This window comes from Biomphalaria glabrata, chromosome 8 (genome assembly GCF_947242115.1).
Source record: "Biomphalaria glabrata chromosome 8, xgBioGlab47.1, whole genome shotgun sequence".
NCBI lineage: Eukaryota > Metazoa > Mollusca > Gastropoda > Planorbidae > Biomphalaria > Biomphalaria glabrata.
In genome coordinates this window covers 20,436,522-20,460,749 of record NC_074718.1, presented here as the reverse complement: position 1 = coordinate 20,460,749, position 24,228 = coordinate 20,436,522, and the positions used below count along the sequence as shown (strand labels likewise).

Here is a 24,228-nt window from a genome sequence, read left to right as displayed (position 1 = left end):
GGCACATCGGCACAATTTAGGCCATGTCGTGCCTGCAGTCCCTTAAGGACTACTCTCTCTCTCTACATAACATTGGCTAAATTCTAAACAGTTGAATCATTAAAATCAAGGTCTATTCATAGTTAAAATACTAAAGATAGTAAAAATTTTATAATTTGGTAAAAATCTAATGTAAATAGTACATGTTCACAAATGCATAAATCAGATCTTCGTAGAGAACCCCACTTCCCGGATAAAGCCCAGTACCTTCCGAGGGTCAACTTTGTCGAATAGTGTTTTTAAGTTAGTGGCTCTAAAATATTTCTCCCTGACATCCTGGTATCTGGGGCAGTCAATGAGGATATGTTCCACAGTGAGGCGAGAGTCACAATACTCACAAAGTGGGGGCTCCTCTTTCTTCAGCACAAAAGAGTGCGTGATGTAGGTGTGGCCAATCCTAAGTCTGGACATGGTCGTGCTACCACGCCTTGTCAGACCCTTAGATGTGGGCCGCCACCTGAAATCCGCCACAATCTGCCTGAGTTTACTGTGAGTCTCAGCCTCCCATCGGTTCTGCCACTCTCGATAGATGGCAGAGGCAATACTTTGTCTCAGGTCCGAGCAGGGAATTTGGGTTCCTGACACCGCATGATTTAGGGCTCTCTTTGCTTCTCTGTCTGCTGTTTCGTTTCCCTCTATGCCCACATGGGAGGGGACCCAGATGAAGGTGACATCCCTATGGCCGGCTGTTATTTGGTCCAACAGCTTTAGGCACTTATGTACCAATGGAATGTCAGTCTTCATCCGCCCCAGAGCTTGCAATGCAGATTTGGAGTCAGAGCATATTATAAATTTCCTCCTTTCTGATGCTTTGAGGGCCATAAGTGCGAGTGATAGTGCATGCAATTCGGCCGTAAAGATGGAGCATCTGGGTCTGTATTTTCTTTTTTGAAATTAAGGAGGGATAAATTTAATTTGGGTTTATTCATTAGCCAAGGAGGATTCTGTGGGGTTTCTATTTTAGAAATTTGGTCAATGGGTGGGGTTAAATTTTGGATGGATTCTCTCATTTGAAGTCCCAACAGCTGTATGATGTTGGGCCTTCGAATGTATAGTTCATTATTTGTAGGATTGAATATGGAATCGAAAGAATGGTTCGTGGGGTTGGATTTTAGCTTGACTATGTACTGCATTGCAAGCTTTTTCATTCTTTCATTCTTATGTCCATGGGGAGTTCTGCAGCCTCTACATGGAGACTTGGAATTGATGATGTGCGAAATGCGCCGAGACAGAGGCGCAGGGCAGCATTTTGTATTGGTTCCAGTATTTTTAGATAAGACTTCCTTGCTGCTCCATATATTATGGATCCGTAGTCCAATTTTGATCGGATTAGACTCTGATATAGCAACAGCAAGGTATCTCTGTCAACCCCCCTGGTCCGTATGGCTGAGTACTCTGAGTATGTTTAATGACCTTTGGCATTTTTTCCTAAGTTCCTTAATGTGGGGGAGAAAATTAAATAAGAACAATCTGATATAAACTTAGTCACATGTAAATTATGAGTGAGTCTGGTGTGAATGTACACTTTGGTTTCTAATAGTTAAAATGTTTTTTTGTTTGGTGTAATGCACAAATTGTAAGACAAATTTCCATACGAACAATAAAGATTATTATTATTATTATTAATTTAAACCAAGTAGACAACATAGGAGATATAGAAGTACAAAAAAAAAAGGAATCCAAAAACTATTAGCAAACGTTATAGCGAATAAAGCATCTGGACCTGATGGTATTCCAGCTAGATTAAAAGAACTAAGCAATGAGGTAGCACCAGTGTTCAAAAAACTTTTTCAGGCACCTCTCAACCAGGGCAGAGTACCAAGGCACTAGAAGAAGCTAACGTCACTCTCTATTTAAAAAAGGAGAAAAATCTGACCCAGGAAACTACAGACCAGTAACACTAGCCAGCATCACATGTAAAATCCTAGAACACATAATATGTAGTATCATCATAAACTTAAACATAATGTCCTTACTCCATACCAACATGGCTTTAGGAAATATAGATCATGTGAAACACAACTAATAGGACTGATTTTTCAAAAGGTTTAAAATAGATAATAGTGAGCAAATGATGCTATCTTATTAGATTTCCCATAGCCTGCTTAAAAAACTAAAATATTTAAGCATTGATGGTCCATCGCATCATTGGATTAAGGATTATCTGATAGGGAGAGAACAAACTGTAGTTATCATCCTCATTCCTTTGGGTTCCTCATGGAACATAGGGCCTCGACAAAAACACACCACTCTCCAGTCTCTTGCTAGTTTTTTTATGGCTTCCCAGCTCTTTCCGGTCCTCTTGGCTTCTCTAGTATATTGCATCACCATGTTCTTTTTGGTCTTCCTCTACGTCTTGTTCCCTGGGGGTTCCACTCTAAGGCCTGTCTTCCTCTGTTGCTGTTAACTTTTCTAAGGGTGTGACCAATCCATCTCCACTTCCTCTCTAAGATTCGCACCTCTATATTTTTCAGCCCACTCATCTCCCACAGTTTGGTGTTTTCTACTTTGTCGCACCAGTGTATTTTGGGATATTTCTCAGGCATCTGTTGATGAAGGTCTGTACTTTTTCTGTTTTTTGCTTCAATTGTTCTCCATGTTTCAAAACCATATAGTAGGACAGCCTTGACATTAGAGTTGAAGACATAAATGTCGCGCTACTGCACGAAAGTCGCTGTATAAAACACACATTAAAAAATGTAGGTGATATTTACATACAAAGTGCATTCTTAGCCTTTATAAACAAACATAAATGTTTTCTTTTAATTTTAGCAGCTAGTTGACCAGAAAAAACACCTTTGACTAATATTTATATTTATTGTGAACATTTCTTGTACATTTTATAAATATATTTGACTTAGTGATACTGAAAATAACCAAAAAATTGTCTTTCTTTGTTAACATATTGTAACATTATCTTCCTTACATTTATGTATTTTTTTTTAGAATTGGTGTATTTTTAAGAAAAAATCGCTTGCATAATTAATTTTATAAATTAAGCAGTTTGCTTTTAGAAACAAAAAGTAGCCGTTGCACCTAACTTTTCAAGCCACATCGAATGGTGAAATAATATTTTTAATTTCTCTTCTAGTTTTCTAGTTCTGAGTGTGACGGACATTTTGCACAAACCTAATGGTGGCTTTCCCTTACGGGGGCCGCTAATAAAATACTCAGAAAGACACAAAGATAAAAGCACATTCCTCGTTCCATATGCTAGAACAAATGCTCCTTCTTCCCTAGTGCTAATAGAGCATGAAATGGGTTGCCTGAGCCAGCCAGGAAAATAAGTGACTTGGCAAAATTTGAGTCATTGGTTAACATGCATGACGCGTAGGAAGTAATCATCTTTTTTTTTTGAAGTGACGTCTGTATTATATAAGACAAGAAGATACTTCTTGTGCCTTGATTGTCACATTTCAGGATTGGCCTTGCCCGCACTGTACTTTATTTTACTTAATTTGACCTGCCTTTTTTAATAGGATGAATAATTATCTGTAGATGTCAGGAGAATGTGTTTCCGCAGTTGAAGAATGCAAGAAAACGCTTGGTGTCGGGGCTTCACCCCAAACCCCACTGGTTAAGCTTACAGTGCTATCCAAGACCCCCCTAGCTGTCAAGAGAAAAGGCCAACAACATGACTGTCTTTTTTTTTGACAAAAGTTAAGAAACACTGCTTTTTTTTATATTCTCACACACACACACACACATATGCTGTGTGTGCGTTTATGCACAGAGTTAGGGTTTACTGGGCGTTAGGGTTTGGAAAAAAATCCCCCCCCCCCGCCAAAGTTTTGGATCCGCTAGTGCCCCGAAGTGATCCACTCAGGCAGATAAAAAGGCAATCAAATCAGCATTGGTATCGTCAGTTAGGAGAGAAAGAGTTAATAGTGAATAATTGTAAAAATGGTGTATTTTTATTAAAAAAATGCTTGCATAGTTGATTTCAGAAAGGAAAAAAGTAGCCGTTGCATCAGAACTTTGAAAGGTCTAAAATATCATGACAGATTTTCAATATCTTTTTTAGAAAACGAAACGAAACTAACAGCGGCTATTCCCATTTCAGGTGCCGCTAAAAAAAATTGGATTTAGGTCAATTAGCTATTTTATAGCTCCATTCATACTATTTTTACATTCGCTTTACGTATAACATTATTATTTGTTTAATTGTTTCTAATACACTAATGATAAAGCTTGTTTTCAAGTACAGCCCCAGCTGTGACCTACATATTTTGCCACATCCAGGTCAAGCATAACCTATGTCCACCAGTGGTCAATTAAGTTTTTCTTTTCCCCATCTGTGCCTGTCCAATGCTGCAGATTTTCTTTTGGTCTCATATGTGTATACAGCGCATTTGTGAGTGACCTCCAGCTGTCTCGTTCTGAGGCCGTATGTAACCAGGTATTCTCTTCTATGTCAGCTAAGGCAAGTTGGCGCCTAAGCTGTTATTTGAAGCTCACTAAAAAGACATCCTTTGGCATATGTTTGTCTCCCATACGGGCTACATGCCCTGCCCAGCGTGACTGTCGGACTCTATACTGTCCAAATCGGCGTTTGCAAGGACATCACTGTTTGTAGTGCGTTTTGCCACCGTATTTCCATGATGGAGCGCAAGCATCTTTGGTAAAAGCGCTCAAGTAGTCTTAGTTGCTTTCTGTATAGTATCCATGTCTCAGATCCATATAGAAGGGCTGAGTCTACCACCGCCTGGTAGACAATGATTTTGTAGGCAGGCGGAGCAATTTATTCCAACAAATTCTCGCCTGAAGGCGTCTAAAAGCGCTACTGGCCCTGGCTAGATGGTTATCAACTTCCCTTGAAAGTGAAGCGTCATTTGATACTCTACTACCCAGATAAGTGAACTGGTCTACCATGTTAAGGGTCGTCCGTTTATGGTGATCCTTGGGCCTCAGTAGGTTTTATTGGGTGACTTCTGGAACATGACTTCTGTTTTCCCGGGATTTATAGATAAACTGAAAGAGGCGGCAGCGTATGCTAATTCGTTGACCGCATTCTGGAGATCATGTTCATTGTGAGCTAGCAGGGCTTAATCATTGGCTTAGAGAAGTTCCGTTATGACCATCTCCTTTGTTTTTGTATGGGATAGTAGAAGTCAAAGATTGAACACATTGCCATCCCAACGAAACCTGATGTAGATGCCTTCATGCAATCGCTGCCTCATTTGACCCAGTATTGAGCCAAAGAAGATAGCGAATAGAATAGGAGCAAGTACACAGCCCTGCTTCACACCATTTTCTTTTGGGAAATGGTCAGACAGGTCACCATTGTGTCTAATCCAGCCTTTTTGTCCCACATGAAACTGCTTGAGAATGGTTAGGAGCATAGGTGGGCATCCGAGCCTGGCCAAAATCCTCCACAAATCATCGCAACTGACCGTGTCATAAGCCTTGGTGAGGTCCACAAGGCAGCGTATAGGTTTAGGTTCTGCTCTTTGCATTCTTCATGTAATTGTCGCAGAACAAATATCATGTCAGGTGTACCTCTACTGGCTCTGAAGCCACATTGGCTCTCACGTAACACCTCATCCACTAAAGAGTGAGTCTGTTGGTCGAGCAAGACTAGTGCAAAGATCTTTCCTGCTACTGGCAGAAGTGTAATGGAACAGTTAGATTTGACACCATTTTTGTATAGGGATATCATTACAAAATCTCAAAGTTCAGGTGGGACCACGCACTTCTCCCAGCATAGAGCCAACAAGTCTGTTAGCCTCTCGGTTAGGGCGACACCACCCATTTTAAATATTTCAGCTAGAAGTCCATCAGAGCCAAGTGCTTTGTGTTTTCTTAGCGTCCCACGTAAGGGGAAAAGATGCTATTAGTTTTGTGTGAAATGTCTGTCTGTCCGTTCCATTTAGTGAAAATCCGACATCACAATATTTTAGACCATTCAAAGTTCTGAAGCAACGGCTACTTTTTTTTTTTCTGAAAGCAAAAAATCAAATTTTTTAAATCACTTATGCAAGCAGTTTTTTTCATAAAAATACACCACTTTTAGAACTATTAAAGGGAAACTCCGATAGTTTTTCAAATTTTAGTTATTGACATATTTAAATTCTGCGTAAAAAGTTGTAATAGTAAACATTATATCATTTTTTATTTAAATGCTCAGAAAATTTTATATTTAATAAATTAAACAGAAAATTCTCCACGCCCCCCAAAAAACGGGGTTCTGCGAGATGTTTTTAGTTTTTAAAAACGTGATGTCACAAGGGTGCTGGCTAAATTTAGATCTAGACCTATATAACCGATAAACTCTCTAGTCTAGATCTAGACCTATCGGATTGCATTTATTGTCACGCTTCACAGCTAGATCTAGTCTCCACGTTGATTTATAATCGGTCATTGTTTATAAATAATATTCTAGATCTAAACCTCTATTTCTACTTGAAGAAAATTAAATATTGTTTTTCAGATTGTTGCAGTAGTTCCAATCACAAAGATAAAATCAGCAAGTATGCTGATACAGAAATTAGTGTCTCTTTTCATTTGTTTCCAAGAGATGAACTTGAATGAAGTTTTAAAGGGAAAATGGGAAAAATTTATTCGCCTGAAGAGCAAATATTTTACAAAGGCATTAGCTAATTCCTGTTTATGCTCAAACCATTTTGAGAGAAGCTGTTTCAGCAACTTCATTTTCATTGCTGTGGAAATGGGATTTGAAAAAAATTGAAGTTAATACCAGATGCAGTACCAACAATACATTGGATTTCCAGGCCAAAGAATTCAATTAATGATACTACTGAGACATTTAAAAAAAACTGAAGTTCATAAATATAAATGAATCAGATTTGTGAGCTAGAAATTTACTACGAATACTAGATCTACTATTAAATTTCTTATTTAATAAGTAGATCTATCGTCTACGAAACTCAATTCCAACTTTTTAATTTTTTACCTTGGGGGTGTGTCTCGCCGGCTGAGCCAGCGTCAAGCTCTCATCACTTTTTCCATGTCAACCAATGTTAGGTCAAAACGGCACAAAAAAATCATAACTTTCTTACTGTCAAACATACAGTCATAATTTATACACCATTAGAAATTTCTTTTAAAGTATTTTAATGATGTACTAAAGAAATTTTTTTTTATCAAAGATAATTTTTTTTCCCTCGTCCTCGTATAACTTGGCGCCTCCCTATCTATAGGATTTGAGTGCACACTCGTGACGTCACGCAGAAATTCAGTGAAAATCTGACTGTTTTGGATGCGCAGAAAAATTATGTCACAAAAACATCAATTACTAAGTTATTCTTGGCAAATAAAAAAAAAAGAATAATATATTCATTATCTATAAATCAAAACACATATTATATCAAAAATTGTCAAAACCATCGGAGTTTCCCTTTAAACACTTAAACACTTGAGGCTTTTATTAGGGGAGGCAACTGTTTACCATATTTTAACACATTTATGCAAACGGTTGTAGATTTTTTGTCCAAATTTTTTTTATTGTTAAGTTATGTAAGTTATGTCCATATTTTGAATTTAATAAACCATCTCATTTGATTTAATTGTCATTGTAAATTAGCTTTCAATTTAGATTTAGACATAAATTAGGCATTGTAAACCTTAAACTAGATTTAGACTAGACCCCTTTAAAAACTAAAATCAACAACAGTCATCATGAAATTGCTCTGGCTATTTATCCTAATAATTACTAAATACATACTAGCTGAACACAGAACCAGATCTACCTTAGTCAACACTAAACTTAAAAAAGAAACAACAGTCATAATCAATCATCACACTTTAGATCAAAGCAACTTAAAAAATAACCTAACATACACATCCATAACACTAAAGAAGATTACCCATCACAAATGGAAGTTCTCAATCAGACACAGCAGAAATAAATACCTATCACTGTTAATATTAATAGCAGGAGATGTAGAGTCAAATCCAGGGCCTAGATCTAAAGATAGATGCAACATCTGCAAAAAAGTATGCACCATGAAACAGAAAGCCATTCAATGTGACACCTGCGATGAATGGTACCATGCATCATGTCTCCATATGAATACACCTGTGTATTATGCCTTAGGCAACAAAGATGCATCATGGCACTGTGTACCGTGTGGGTTACCTCAGTTTACATCAGGACTGTTTGATTCCTTTGATGCAGACACTTCTAACCCATACAACATCCTAAACACCATCCCAAACCAAACTCACCAACCACTTGCCAGATCCACTCCTGTTAAACCTAAATCTACTAAAATTAATACAACAGCCTCACTAAACAAACCTACTAAAGAAGTAACACCAAAATACCTTAAAACCTTAGTAATAAATTTTCAAAGCATTAGGAACAAAACAGCAGACTTAGAAATTTTATTAGAATGTGAGAAACCAGACATAATAGCAGGAACAGAAACTTGGCTACATCCTGAAATTTATAATGCAGAAATTTTCAATAGTAATTTTGCAATTTTTAGAAAAGATAGGGCTGATAATCATGGAGGAGTTCTTTTAGCAATAAAAAACACTCTTATAGCAGAAGAAATTACCTTACCTAACTCAAAAAATATAGAATCAACATTTTGTAAAATTTATACCACCTCAGCATCCCTTATAATAGGCAGCATTTACAGACCACCAAATTCTAGTTTAGAATACATGCAGGAACTATGTAATCAGATTACTACACTTAAAGAGACAAATAAAAATGTAGTTTTTTTGGATTATGGGTGATTTCAACCTACCTGATATAAATTGGAAAACACTAGCCATAGATAAACACCAAAACCTTAAGGACATAAATGAGCTTTTCATAGAAACTTTACACAACCTAAGTTTAGATCAAATCATTAAAAAGCCAACTAGATTAAACAACACATTAGATCTCTTCTTAACCAACAGACCTGGATTAGTAGTTGATTATGATATTATCCCTGGTCTATCAGACCATGAGATCATAAAAATACACAGTCAGATAAAAGCAGTAGCCAATACAAAACCCAAAAGAAAAATCTTACTCTGGAATAAATGTAACCTAACACAACTACACCAAGCTGCATTAAACTTTCAACAAACATTCTTATTAGAAAAAGACATTAACCAACCAGTCGATGACCTCTGGAATTTCATTAAAAACCATCTTAAAAGCATTATAGAAAATCACATACCAACTAAATACACATCAAACAAAATAAATAAATGCTGGTTTAATAATAGACTAAAGAAGCTTTGTAAACAGAAGGAAAACCTACATAGAAAATTTAAAGAAACTAATGCAGAAAGAGTTTACAAAAAGTATATAAAAATTAAACACTTAACCCAAAAAGTAAGCAGACAGCTGCAGAGTGAATACATAAACAATGTAATATCTAAAGACAACAACAAAAACCTATGGTCATACATTAAGTCTAAGAAAATGGAAACAACAGGCGTAGCGCCATTAAAAGATGAACATAACATAATACATAATGATAATGAAACTAAAGCAAACATTCTAAACAAATACTTTGCATCAGCATTCTCAGCCCCAGGAGACAAAGACATATTACTGAATTTGAACCAAGTAGACAACATAGAAGATATAGTAGTACAAGAAAATGGAATTCAAAAACTATTAGCCAACACCAAACCAAATAAAGCTTCTGGACCTGATGGTATTCCAGCTAGATTACTCAAAGAACTAAGTAATGAGCTAGCCCCAGTGTTCAAAATACTCTTTCAGGCTTCACTTAACCAGGGCAGAGTACCAAAGGACTGGAAAGAAGCTAATGTCACCCCCCTATTTAAAAAAGGAGAAAAATCTGACCCAGGAAACTACAGACCAGTATCACTTACCAGCATCACATGTAAAATCCTAGAACACATAATATGTAGCAACATCATAAACCACTTAGACAAACATAATGTCCTCACACCATACCAACATGGCTTTAGGAAATATAGATCATGTGAAACACAACTAATAGGACTAATTGATGATTTTTCAAAAGGTTTAGATAATAGTGAACAAATAGATGCTATCTTACTAGATTTTTCTAAGGCTTTTGACAAAGTTCACCACCATAGTTTGCTTAAAAAATTAAAATATTTCGGCATTAATGGTCCACTGCATCAGTGGATTAAAGACTTTCTGATAGGGAGAGAACAAACTGTAATAATAAATGGCTCTAAATCAACACCGATAACAGTAAACTCAGGTGTACCTCAAGGAACAGTCTTGGGTCCACTACTATTTTTAATTTACATAAATGATTTACCAAATTGCATTAGTTCAGGAACAAAAGTCAGATTATTTGCAGACGATTGCATAATATATAGAACAATAAAAACAACACAAGACACAGATATTTTACAAAGAGAATTAGATGAATTACAGAAATGGGAATCAAATTGGAGCATGTCTTTCCACCCAGAAAAATGTCAGTTGTTAAGAGTAACAAAAAAACTAAAACAAATTAATTCCACTTATCTTATTCATGGCAAACCAGTAACACAGACTAAAAACGCAAAATACCTAGGTGTTATAATAAATGAAAAACTGTCATGGAATCCACATATTGATGAAACTACAAAAAAATCAAACAAAGCATTAGGATTTATTAAAAGAAATTTCTATAAATCAAATAAGAACATAAAACTAAAATGTTATTTAACCTTGGTTAGGCCAATAATAGAATATGCATCCTCTGTTTGGGACCCCTCAACTCAAGAAAACATTAAGAAACTAGAACAGACACAAAATAGAGCAGTGCGATTCATAACAAACGAATATTCACATTTGACTAGAGTAACACCTTTAGTAAAATCACTAAATTTAGAAAGCCTTCAGGACAGAAGGCTCAAAAGTAAAGTAGCAATCATACATAAAACACTGAACCATAATCTTCAAATACAAAAACAAAATTTAATAAAATACTCTGAAAGACACAAAGATAAAGGCACATTCCTCGTCCCATATGCTAGGACAAATTTGTACAAATACTCCTTCTTCCCTAGTGCTATTAGAGCATGGAATGGGTTGCCTGAGCTAGCCAGGAAAACCAGTGACTTGGCAGAATTTAAGTCATTGGTTAATATGCATGACTAAATGCATGACGCGTAGGACGTAATCATCTTCTTTTTTGAAGTAACGTCTGTATTATATAAGATATAAGATATGTTATACAAAGTACTATATTTATACACAAACAAATGTTTATTATTTTTTAAAGAGAAAAAAATCTATTTAGTATGCATTATAAGTTAGACATAATTTAAACAATTAATAATGTTATAATAAATAGCATTATTTTCCACATTTTTGTTGTTAGATCCAAGAATGAACTATTAAACACTCAAACTCTTAAGGCTCTTTATTAGGGGAGTCAATCATTTACCTTATTTTTAACACATTTATGTAAACGGATGTAGATATTTTTGTCAAAAATCTTTTTAAAAATATTTTTATTTTTTTATTGTAAGTTTTATTGTAAGTTATGTTATACAAAGTACTATTTTTTTAGAGAAAAAATATATTTAGTATGCATTATAAGTTAGACATATTTTAAGACTATTAATAATGTTATAAACTGCATTTTCTTTCCCCTTTAATTTTTCGCATTTATACGGAAATGTTTTTTTTTGAGGATTCGAATAAGAGATTGAGCCTTTACAAAACAATTAGATCAATTATAAGACTTCAGTTGGGCCAGGTACACATCTAACTTTAAATTCACTTTCACCTATCCTTTGATCTGCTGGACTGCTGGTGCACTACATAAGATACGTCAACCTTCTTTCTACATTCTTATCTGTCATTTGTCTTTGATATAATTTCATTCGGATGTTCTTTCTGAAAATATTGAAGCCTGCCTGGGTGGACCACTTCGGGGGCCGATTTTGAGTTTGTGTTTCCACACAAACTGTCTTTGTAACCTTGTTAATTTATAAATTACTGTTTCAACTTCCTCATATGTCAGTGAGTTGTCTATCTCCTCTCTCGTAATTTTCTGAGGAACATTAGCCAGCGATTCCTCTGATACACTATATCAATGACTATATCATTTAGGCAGCAAATGAAGACCCGCTGGCAATATATAATATGGCTAGTTGTAAACATTAAGTACAATGTGTTTAATAAGAAAAAAAAATATTTAAGTTAGAAAGCTAAAGGAAAATTATATTATGTGAATATTGAAACTGCTGTAGATATATTCTCTTAAATATTGTTTTATACACTTTATTTATATTAAACATATTACAATATTTTGATAAATCAGCATGCGACTTTAAGTGCTTTTCTTTGGGGGGGGGGGGGGGCGGGAGTAAAGGAAGACACTTAGACTGGCATTTGTGATGACTTTGAAAGATAAACCATTAGTGATATGTGGATAGCAGCTTTCTAATAACATTTTTTTACTAACTAACTGCCCATGGACCTGTCACCTTGATAGTCCCAGGCTAAAACCCTAATACCCTCTTCTACTCTGGGAGGTTTGGGCTAGGATGTAATCATTTTTGATTAAGAAGGGACATCCAAAACTTACAAGTATTCTGAAAACAAACAGCTCTACTGAGATAGGTATTAGACATGGGTGTTTCTATTTTCCTGAACCCGTTAGCTATTAATTATGTAATATATATTCCATGGCATGAACTGAAGTATTTATAGCACTACTAGCAGCTAGAAAAAAATGTATTCAAGAGATAATGGAGAAAGTGAATTGAGAGGCGCTCAAAATTGGCCTCCGCATGAACCAGGACAAGACCAAAGTTATTCTAATTCCACCAGGTCAATGGATACATTACCAACATTAGTTATCAGATACTTGAACAAGCCAATTAAGAAATGCAGAAGCCATCTTTCGAGAACTACAGCCTATCTGTTCAAACAAATCAATAAGCCACCTTCTCAATACTATCATTGTCCCAACTGCGACATAAGAATGTGATATATGGCCGTCATCCGTAAAAGTAAAAAAGAGGCTAAATTTGGCTTAGGAGCAATAGCTAGGATTCTATAAATAGCATACTAAGATTATCTTAACAGTGAAATCCTCTACCCAGCAAGCTCTCACCCCATTAGTATATCCTTAGAGAAGATGTATATGTTCCCCAGAGATAGCAATAACATGGACGGAGGTCGAAAAGAGAAGGAAAACAGTGCTGACACTGTATAAAACTGCAGCATACTTTCTAAGAAAACAGTGGGCACCAGATGTGAAGAGGCTACGGATGTCTATGGTGACGATCTCTCTCTCACTCTCTCTCAAATAAGCCACCCAGTGTATTGAATGGCATGGGAAAATCTAAGTGTAGGTAAAAAGCAAGCTGATAATTTTGTATTCTTTTGAACCCTAGATCACTTGACAAGTTAAACTGAAGATTTAAAAAGAATGCCTTTTATCAGTGTTCTACAGTACATACATTTAAATGTCATAATATTGAAAACAGTCTATGAAACAGTCTATGAAACAGATTTAAATAAATTCATATACTTTGATTTAATCATACATACCTTCCTCTTCTTTTTTTTTTTCTTCTCTTGGTCTACGTGGTATTCCTGTTGTACCTTTTGGTCTGCCACGCTTCTTTTTACCTTTTAATTCTTTTTCTTCTCTCTATGATGCAAAACGGCAATTCAAAAGTTACTTCATGAACAATTATATTCTACATTAAATGTAAGTTTTAAAGAGATTTTGGCTTTTATGAAGATACTGAAGTCATAAAAATATAATTAATTTTTATAATTATTTTCATGTAGCCATTTTTAACAACCTTGAAAAGTAAAAGAGCATACTAACTGGTTAAGGACCCAACAACCTAAAAGCTTAGAAGAACTATCACAATAAAAGACAAAAACAATAGATGTCTGACTGAGGAAAAAGATGTGATAAGAAGGTGTTCTGAGTACTGTTCAGAGTTATACAACTTTGAAATCTCAGGAGGTCCCTGCAGTAACCAACATCTAATAATATCCAATTCTTTGTTTGGAAGTAGCAACCGTGGTGAAAGCACTGAAAAATGGAAAATCAGCCAAAGTGGAAAACATCCCAGGTGAAATTCTAAAGGCTGGAAGAGAAACCACGATAAGTGCACTTTTAAAGATTTGCAGCAAGATCTGGCAATCAGGAGAATGGCCCAAATCCAGGACTCAATCACTCATCATCACTCTTCCAAATAGAAAGGCAATTTACAACTCTGCCAAAGCTACCGGCCATCATCCTTATAAGCCATCCCAGCAATTTACACTTAACTAGCTAAAACCAACAGCTAACAACAGAAGATCATGTGGATTTTAGACAAGGTCACAGCACAACAGAACAAATACTAAACCTAAGAATTATCTGCGAGAAATATCTCCAACACCAACAGGGCCTTTTCCATGTCTTCATTGACTTCAATAAAGCTTTGGACTAAGAATGGCATGGAGGCGTGGTGGCTGAGCGGTAAAGCGCTTGACTACCAAACCGGGGTCCGGGGTTCAAATCCTGGTGAAGACTGGGATTTTTATTTTCAGGATCTTCGGGCGCCTCTGAGCTCACCCAGCTCTAATGGGTACCTGACATTAGTTGGGGAAAAGTAAAGGCGGTTGGTTGTTGTGCTGGCCACATGACACCCTTGTTAACCGTAGGCCACAGAATCAGATGAACTTTACTTCATCTGCCCTATAGACCACAAGGTCTGAAAGGGGAACTTTACTTTTTTACTTTACTAAGTATGGCACGGGGCACTCTCGGCAACAATGGAAAAAACCAGTACAAATCAAAACATAATAAAAGTTACCCAAAACCTCTATAAACAGGCCACTAGTGCAGTGTACTTCAACAACAACATTAGAGACTGGTTTAAAACTCCAGCTGGAGTGAGACAAGGCTGCCTACTCTCACCAACACTATTCAATATCTTCCATGAAAGGACAATGGAAGATGCACCTGAGGGCTACGAAGGTTATGTAAGTATTAGAGGAAGAAAATTTTCTGGCTTTATGTTGCATAAATATTTAGCACATGTCCAAATGTTCATTAAAGCAAGTTCGTTTTGTAAAAATTTTGCATAATAAAAGATGTTCTTTCTCGAGATAGTATTGGAGATGCAGCAGGGGGCCTACAATAACGCACGAGACATTTAAGGGTCACATAGGGCCTGTACATTGGTAATGGGCATGATTTTCGTGTTGTTGATTCTTGTTTTCCAGACCTCACCCACGTGAGAGATAATCCTTAGTCTATCACCTTTCCTGTTTCCACCCATCTCTTCTGGACCTTTATAAGGTAGACTAGGTCGAAATAGACACACTCTATTTCTCATTTTCGCCGACATCAAGTCTGGACGAATCATTTCTTCTCACATCTAGAGGAATACCTGGTGGTAAGTGACCTTAATCACAGTTCCATCTTAATTAGCTTGTGTATATTCCCTGCTGGATATTATCATGTGGATTCTACTCCTTTATGTTTAATGTGTGCATTGTGTATTTCTCACTGGCATAAGTAAGAAACATAACCATTGCTTATGTACATATTTATGTATTGCATTAGCCTATGTCCGCAATATTATTGCAACGCTGCTCAATTGAACATTGACGCAACCTTGTATATATATGTATATTTTATTTTATTTCCTTTTACCTCGGCTGACCTTGATAATCTTGCTAACGCATTAACGCTGCGCTTAGAAAATAGAGATGAATTATATTCCCTTTTTCCATTTTACTTTGACCAGAGTTGAGCCCCCTGAACGGACACTCTCTCAATTCAAGCTCGCTCCATTGTTCATGGCCAAGGGCTGTATGTCAACAATAGCGCCATGGTCGCTGACCACCGTCCACTCCCCCCCTCTCTTTCAACATATGTTATTTGATTGAGATTATTATCTCCCTTACTATGTACATTTTATATTGCTATTATCAGCCATCTATTTTCCCAATCCCATTTGTCATCATCTCACCATTGCACTCAAAAGCAATTTTACCAATCTGACGAATGCACCTCAGTCGAGGGCACCGATAAGATGCATGAGAGACATGTCCTAACTTGTCTTTGTTTATCCGCAGCCTCCCTCAGGTGTCTACCTACTTATTTGGATCTACCCTTTTAGGATCACTTGCCTAGTAAGTGCTATTCAGCACTACAGGTCACCACTTGTCAACCTACTTAGCGCTATCGGCTCTACTTGCCTGCCTATTTGACAGTTCACTTGTCAACCTACTAGGCATGACATTCCTATAAACCACGTGTCTGTGCTTCGCCAAATCTCCACAACTCACTGAACTTATCCTGTCCATGGTAGATCAGCTTTGCTCGCAGCACACTTGTGCCCACGGTAGACAGCCACCCGCCCTACTGTGCCCACTACAGATATCAGAACTTTGGATTGAGACTCCACAAGAACTGTATCACCGGCGACCCTCTACCCGCTGGAGCGCCAACTCCAGCTGCAAGACCTACAGCCAGGACACAGTCAGCTGCAACCTCAGCAGGAGAACCAGCTAAGTGCAAAGGACAAAGTGACTTACTCTCTCATTAAGTGCTCAGTATGATGATACAATATTGCTAACGAGATAGATGCACCCCCCCCCCCATTTTATTCTACCTTGTACATTTATGTGAATAAATATTTTTTAATTGTTTGTCTTGTTGCGTGCATGCTCCCAATTTATCTCTGATGAACCAGTGTGTGGCAACTCAAAAATAATCATCCCTTAGACACCCAACGAGCCACTCATACACGAGGTCCGTCACAATCATAAAACCATAGTATTCGTGGTCTGCCTTTTTTCACTTGCCTTTAGGTTTTTTGCAGTATACTATTTTTCATCGAGCACCTACACAGGTGGCGGATAGGGGAATGCCCTTCAGATATGGGGGTACCAGAGAAATAAAATACCCGGTGTGGACCAAAATCAAACCTGCTGCCTTGCAGGAAGTGGAGGGATCCACAAAGGTAGGGTACCTTACCCGAAAGTAAAGGCAGCCCCCAGATGGTTGTGCGCAGGGCTATCAACCCAGTCATACAAAATATTTTTTACAAAAGCCAAAACACATGAAAAACCGGCAGATCACAACAGAAAACGACCTATGCCTGGAAATGGACATGACTTTTGTTTTGCGACATGGAAAGTGCTAAGGGTTAGGGTTAGAGGTTTGCTAGCCCAATTCAATGAAGTATTGAAGAAATATTTTTAAAAATACCTTTTCTAGCACTACAGGAAATCAGGTGAAAAGACTTGAAAATCTCAGAACAAAGGAATACACAATATTTTATAGTGGTGAAAGCACCAATAACTTGTGGCACAGGAGTTGTTATTAACAAGGAAATAGTAGGTTATGTTATTAGATTGTAACTTATAAATGATAGACTCATTCACTAGAGGGAGATTTTTCAACATATCATTTATCAACATTTATGCCCCTACTGAAGATGCAGATGATAAAACTAAAGAAGCTTTCTACGAAAGCCTGTACATAATTTATGAAGAGATACCACTGCATGAAATAAAATAGTACTAGGAGATTTCAATGCCAAAATTGGAAAAGAAGCATCATTAATTCCAACAAATCGCAAAGAAAGCTTACATGAAGACAAATACAATAATGTTTTAAGATTAGTGGATTTTGATTCAGCACTAAATTCCAACATAAGAATATTCATAAAGAAACCTGGATTTTTCATGATAAAAACACCTAAAATCAAATAGATTACAGATAAGAGGCATGGATTTCATATACTAGATGTAAGAAGTTTCAGAAAAGCAGATGCTGACTCAGATCACCTACTAGTAAAAACCAAATTTAGACAAAAAATAATTATTTAATAAACAATGCTGATTTTTATATTTAAATTTCTTTCTTTTTTAATTTGAAAAATTATAACGGTCAAACTAGAGTTTTCCCCAGTGGCCCGTTGGCTAGTAATTCTTTTCTCAGCAATATACATCAACTGTTAAATTTCTAAAATAATCGTTAGAGCCGTTTTTGAGATCAGCATTCAGGTTCTGCCCATCCCCTTCAAGAAGTTCTGACTTGAATAGAGGTAAGAAACATTTTTTACTCTGAACCTTTCCTCCCCACCCCCAAGAAAAAATCATGTTTAGCCAATGTATATCTACTAAACTTTATAGTATTCTAATGATAGTCCTTTACTGCCTTTAGACATAAAAGAAGATGCCCAAAATAAATGTTCTTGAACATTAATTTATTTAACTTTAGAAAAAATTCTGCAAAAAATTAGGAGAGTTGGGATCAAACACACTATAAATGCTATAAAAAGATATTTGATACCAGTATTTTGGGTTTTCAGACTCATCTCTTCCCGGTTTAGGTATTGGTATAACTGTGGCTTTCCTCCAGCTGTTTGGGAAGGCGCCTGTTTACCATACACAGTTATATATTTTTAGCAGGGATGTCAATGAGGGTTCAGGAAGATGCTTGAGGAACTGATAGTGGATTTCATCTTCTCCTGGCGCTGTGTCATGTGATTTGTCCAGCGAGACCCTCAATTCTTCAAGTGAAAACAGCTTGTTATAGCCTTCATTGTTCTCTGATTTGAAATCAATCGGATGTCTTTCCTCCCTGATTTTGACTTTTGGAATTCTGGCGTGTACTGTGCAGTGGGTGATTTATCTGCTATTGAGGATGCAAGGCAGTCAGCTATATCTCTGGGGGACCTAACAGTTTGTCCTTGGTATTTCAAATGCCCAATGGCATTTGATTATTTACCTTTGATCCGCTTTACTGCCTTCCAAACCGCTCTCGCAGAAGTTTTGGCATCCAGACTACCGACAAAATTTCTCCAGGAATTCCTTTTGGTTGACTGTATGGTTTGTCTACCCTCTCTCTAGCTATCATGAATAGCTTTAGATTATCCTGGGAATGATTCTTCATAAATGCAGACAGACGTTTTTTCCTATTGCCAATAGCCTATTTTGCAAGCTGTATCAAAACATAGTTTGCTAGGTCGTTTTGGATTTGGAAAAGTTGTGCTACAACTTTTCTAGCAATTTTGAAGTACTTTGATTGCAAAAACATCAGCTCAACTCTGCTAATTAAGTTTGTTTTTTGTGATGCTCTGGGGGTATCTTTTGCCAAACTGTTCCCAATAGGCTTTGTTCAGCTTCCACCGCTGCGGTTGTAGCGATTAGGAGAGATAGTTGGCATTACTTACAAACTCCAGTAGTCCAGAGAGGCAGATAGTGAGGTCATGCAGGTGAGAGATCTAGTTCCTGGATGCAAGTAGGTTGGGGATGCATTATTAAGAACCAGTATGCATAAATTATGTTGTATAAAGATATCCTCCAGCATACAGCATCTTGTGTCAGCATTGATAGGGTTGAAGTCTCCCAGAATTAAGTAGTGCCAAGAGAGTTGTTCTATGAGGTTTTCAATGTCTGTTGGATTCATTGGAGTGCAGGAAGTAATAATCAGTGTAGAGATACCCCAGCTGCTATGGCCTGCAGTATGGTTTGGAGTTCCACCCTCTCATGGGGGATGCTGTCCTTCAGAAGGACACAGACTTCATCTGATGCTCAACAGTCCTACGCCTGGTAATGCACAGAACATGGATGACTCATTCAATCCCTTCCACTATTTCCTTCTCTGAACATTCCAGCAGGTTCATAGAGCTAATTACACCTCTGAACTGTTCAGACTCCTGTGTGGCATGACTTACACATGGAGATCACAGAGCATCCTGCACCATGAAAGCTCATCTTACTGCAGCTTACTGTCAACCTCCACATGCAGTTGGCATGATTTCTGCAGCTTGGTCACACTTTTGCAGAGATGCCTACATGCAAAAATGGAAATGTGTGTTTTGAGGGACAAAAGTGTATTTCCTAAATATAAAGAAATATACTCAGGAAAGACTAAAAATCATTCAAGCACGTAACATACACAAAATGCAGCAATTTTAAAGTTAACAGAGCATAAAGTTATATAAGACATTTTGTACATTTGTCAAAATATTTACCCTTTAAGTCTTTGTCAAAGACATTTCTAGAATATGTTAGAATGATGCCGTTCTTGTCACTTGGCAATGATTTTATGATTATAATGCCTCTAGTGTATTCCACATTCCATAATAGCGGCAACAGAAACTTCATTCAAAAGAATGGGAATTTTTGTTACAAGTGAAATTAGACTTAAATTTGCTTAGCTGGATCAGTGACATCTAATTTTATAAAAGTAGTTTTGTTTATAGGCAGTTTCCTAACAAGGTATCCAGACACTGGAAATATTTTATCACATTTTTAAAGAATTCAGATTTTTTTCTTTGAGACCATTCTTTGCGAGTTAGCAATGAAAGCTTTGGCATCCTCTACACTCTACAATCAAAATTTTAAAGATTTTTTTTCAAGCAGATAATCCTAATAAGTCATTGAACTTGTTACTAATATAAAAGCTTGGCTAATGAGTCTGCTAAATAGCTGTTGTGAGAGAAAGCTATTTATTCTGGTTTCTGATGCTTGAAGTTCTTTTATAAAACAAACAGATGTGTTGAAGGAGGGTGCAAGGAATCAAGAATTTAATCATTTTTGTCAGCAAAATTAAAGCTTTTCTTTTGCAATCACACTAAGCCTTGAATGCCCCGGGTTTCATTCTTTGAATGTAGGCCTTCATAAGTAATGAAACCTAGCTAGTGGCTAGTGACTATAACAGTAGCTTTTGATCTGCCACAGAAGATATGTTCTGCAAATCAGTGCACATCAGTTTGATTTCCTTTATCATGCTAAGAGAGAGATTAAGCTCAACCAATATTTCTTCTATTAAAACCTCTGCCCTTCTCACTTTCTTCTCAAAAGAAATGAATATGGTGGTTTATAAAAAGCCAAATCTAGATCTAGAATAGATCTAAATCTAGATCTGTAAGCAGCTTCTTTAACAGTTGATTGGTTTTTAATGTGAATAGGGCTATTTAAAGATATTTTAACAATTCCACAGAATTGTAGGCTCTATGGTGAATGTGAAATACTAGATCTAGACTTAGACTTTGGACCTATACAAAGTTAGAACAGACAATTTTGCCCCTTTTTTATTTGAGATTCCATAAAGGATAAGAAAGGAGATTAATCTCTTTATGTTACTTTATAAGATTGCAGTGGACATCAGGAAACACAGGCAGAGCCATGTACAAAGAAATGACTATGCCTAACAAACTGGACAGTATTAACTTCCTCCCTGCAAAGAACAATCTACAATTTTTCAAATAAGAACAGGACACAAACCTCTATTAAATTACCATCTGAACAAAATAAACTACACACAACTCCCCCTTTGCAGACACTGCAACCACCCTTTTGAAACCTTAATCCATATCCTCTTTGAATGCCCCTCCCTAATCCACCTTAGGCAGACCCTACTTTCACTACAGCCCAACATAACCAACACCCTGTACGGCAGTGCTGAACAACTGAAGAAAACAGCACACTTTTTTTCCTTGGCACAGTCTGCAAAAGAGCTCACAGTTCAGCAGCAATAAAGCTGGCTAGAAGAAGAAGATTTTGAGTAAATCTATAGTTACAGATATCTATAGCCTTGAGCTAGTCAGTAGTCTAAATCTATAATAATAATTAGATATTATTAGATGTACTACGATCTAGAAGATTAGTTCTAAATTTAAGTCTATTACACACCTGGTCACATCTAGATCTAGAAACTAGATTAGAATTAGATCTATATCTAGAATAATCTAGATTTATTTAGATTTAGATGTAGTCTGTATTGTTATAACTCTGCCAGGCACACCGCCATTCAGGATAGTGCAGAAGGTGCGCACTTCTAGAAACCAGACTAGGAAGAATATTTACATTAGGAAGAATAACGGTTTCCGACCAAGTCTAGAGAAGATGCTGTGCTCAAGGCAGATGTACAATAAGTTTGTCATATCCTCTTGTAAATAAACATCTATGTCTTGTTGAGTTGCCTTCGTTAAGTTATTACAATATCTTAATTCTAAATTTAGATTTTTAAAGGATTTATGTAAATTCTATTACAAGTGCCTGACATCAAAACATATCTCTAGTTCTAGATCCAGTCTAGATGAATTAGAACTAATCAATCAATTAATTCCCAATCAGATTGAAGACTTTATATAAATTGAAAGAAACTTTGCTTTATTTAGATTAGTAGATCTAGTAAACATTTAAATCTTTGCACGACAGCCTGTGCGAAAAAAAAAGCAATACTATCTAGTGGTAGATCTAATAAGAATAGTCCATTTCCAGGCAGTGACGCCCTGATGTATATAGGCCTATGATTAGCTAGAACTACTTAAGATTTTTTTAACGACAAGATAGCGTGGAAAGTATAGTTTTGTAACTCTGTCCTGCTCATACGATTCCACAAGAGACAAGGACATGATATCATCCAAGGCGCTGAAGGCTTTGCACTGCTTTCTCATGTGTCAGTGAACCATTTAATTTGAATCAGTTGTCTGTGAGCCATTTGTCAGGTGAACAAATTGTGAGATTAACCAATTGTTGTGTACATTTGTTGGTGAACAATTTGCTGTGTTTCCAATGACAAACATATAGGCCAGGTGGTCAAGCAGTAAATAATAACAATGTGCCTATTAAAATGAGATGTATTTGAAAAAATAACATATTCTCTTTGTGGAACACAAAAGAGAATGAAAAAAAAAACTAGGCATTAAAAAATTACATTATAAATTACCGTTTTTCTCTGTCTGAATGTTCGTGATGCATATTCTAGCTCAAGTGAATTGAAATAGTCTGGGCGCATGCGCTTAGTTCTAAATCTTCTACCAACTTTATCTAAAGAATCAGTTTCTGTTGGTGTGCTTGAAGTTGAGCTTGAAGCTGTTGAAGCTATGCAGGAAAAATGTTTGGGCTATATTTTAAAACAGGCTTATTTGTAAGTTCTTGATTGATATGATAAAGGAACAACTTAAATCAAGATATCATTAAAAGGAAAACAAATAAAAGTTGTTAGAAAACTAAATAAAAAATATATTTGTCAGGGATTAGGTATAAATTATTGAAACTGGGATATCATTGGATACAAAAAGCCATAAAAAAATAAATTATTTATTTTAAGGGAGGAGTAATTATGAATATAAAAAATTAGAGATCTTCATTAAAAAAAAAAGTTGGGAGGGGGAAGGGGGAAACTATCCAAATCAAGCTTACTTAAAGGGATGATGTTCAAACATGAGCAGTCAAAAAGGAGTAACAATGAACAGCATTTGATAAACAGATTTGGAACATAATTTAAACTCCTATAATATTGAATAGACTCTCACTATTCACTGTATTCAGGCTCTCTTAAAACTGCACCACAAACGCTACCAATTCAAAGAACTTAACAACAATAGTCTCCAAAATAACCTAAAGCTTTAAAGACCAACTGAAGAGGTTTTGGGGTCTTACGCGGAAACCAATGTAATACTTTTTTTTAGTTTCATAATGCTTAAAAAAAACATATATACACATGTTTCGTTTTAGTCAAGTTTCGCAATTTATGGCTTTGTGTTACTGCTTCAGGCTTATTCTAGTTCTAGATCTACTGCTTTTGATCAAGAACTAGATCTTCTTTCCTCAGATCTTTAATGATGTATGAAGTAGACCTAAATTCTAAATTTAGATCTAGTAATAGTAGTATGAGGTCTATATATTTCTAGACTGATCTGATCGAGGTGCTGGGCCTAGATCTAGAAAAACAAAGTTAAAAATTATAGACTCTATCTATACACTTAATAGTGATTATTAACCTAGTCGTCCCTAAATAGGCCCAATATGGGGGAAAAAAACATTAACAATGTTGAGCTCATTGAATCTAGTTATTGTAGTACATGATTATATTTAGTTTGAATCTAGTTAACACCACGTACAACACTAGCAAATAGCTTTAACTTTAACCTAAACTCTAGAATTAAAACTAGTCTGATTTAGATCTACTAGATCTAAATTTCTAAAAACTAATCTCTAAGTATAAGCAGGGGCGGACTGGGTATCGAAATTGGCCCGGGCATTACCATATAAACTGGCCCACAAATGGCATGTCATATATTTTCGTTTGGGGGGGGGGAGATTTTCACCCCACTCCGCAATTTATATATCTTCATTATATTGTGATTCTAATCTTTCATTCGTTCAAACATTTTTCTACCCTAGAATACTCTCTTCCTATAATTAGTGGAAATACAGTACACACCGCCAAAGGGCAGCTAGGGAGTCAGGGGGAGCGCCGTGAGTTGTTGATATTCTTGTTGAATTTCAAA

The 24,228-nt window shown here is 36.4% G+C and overlaps 1 protein-coding gene across 5 annotated transcripts in view; it reads right to left on the bottom strand.

The window, feature by feature from the left end:
* The window catches only part of LOC106061043 (UPF0547 protein C16orf87 homolog), a 73,098-nt gene that overhangs the window by 10,208 nt on the left and 38,662 nt on the right, over positions 1 to 24,228 (bottom strand). For all 5 annotated transcript variants that reach the window (XM_056039151.1, XM_056039149.1, XM_056039150.1 and 2 more), the window contains exons 4-5: positions 22,662 to 22,816; positions 13,508 to 13,610 (exon numbers count right to left, since the gene is read on the bottom strand). In XM_056039151.1, coding sequence (XP_055895126.1) covers positions 13,508 to 13,610; positions 22,662 to 22,816 — 258 coding nt within the window. The remainder of the gene's footprint in view (positions 1 to 13,507; positions 13,611 to 22,661; positions 22,817 to 24,228) is intronic.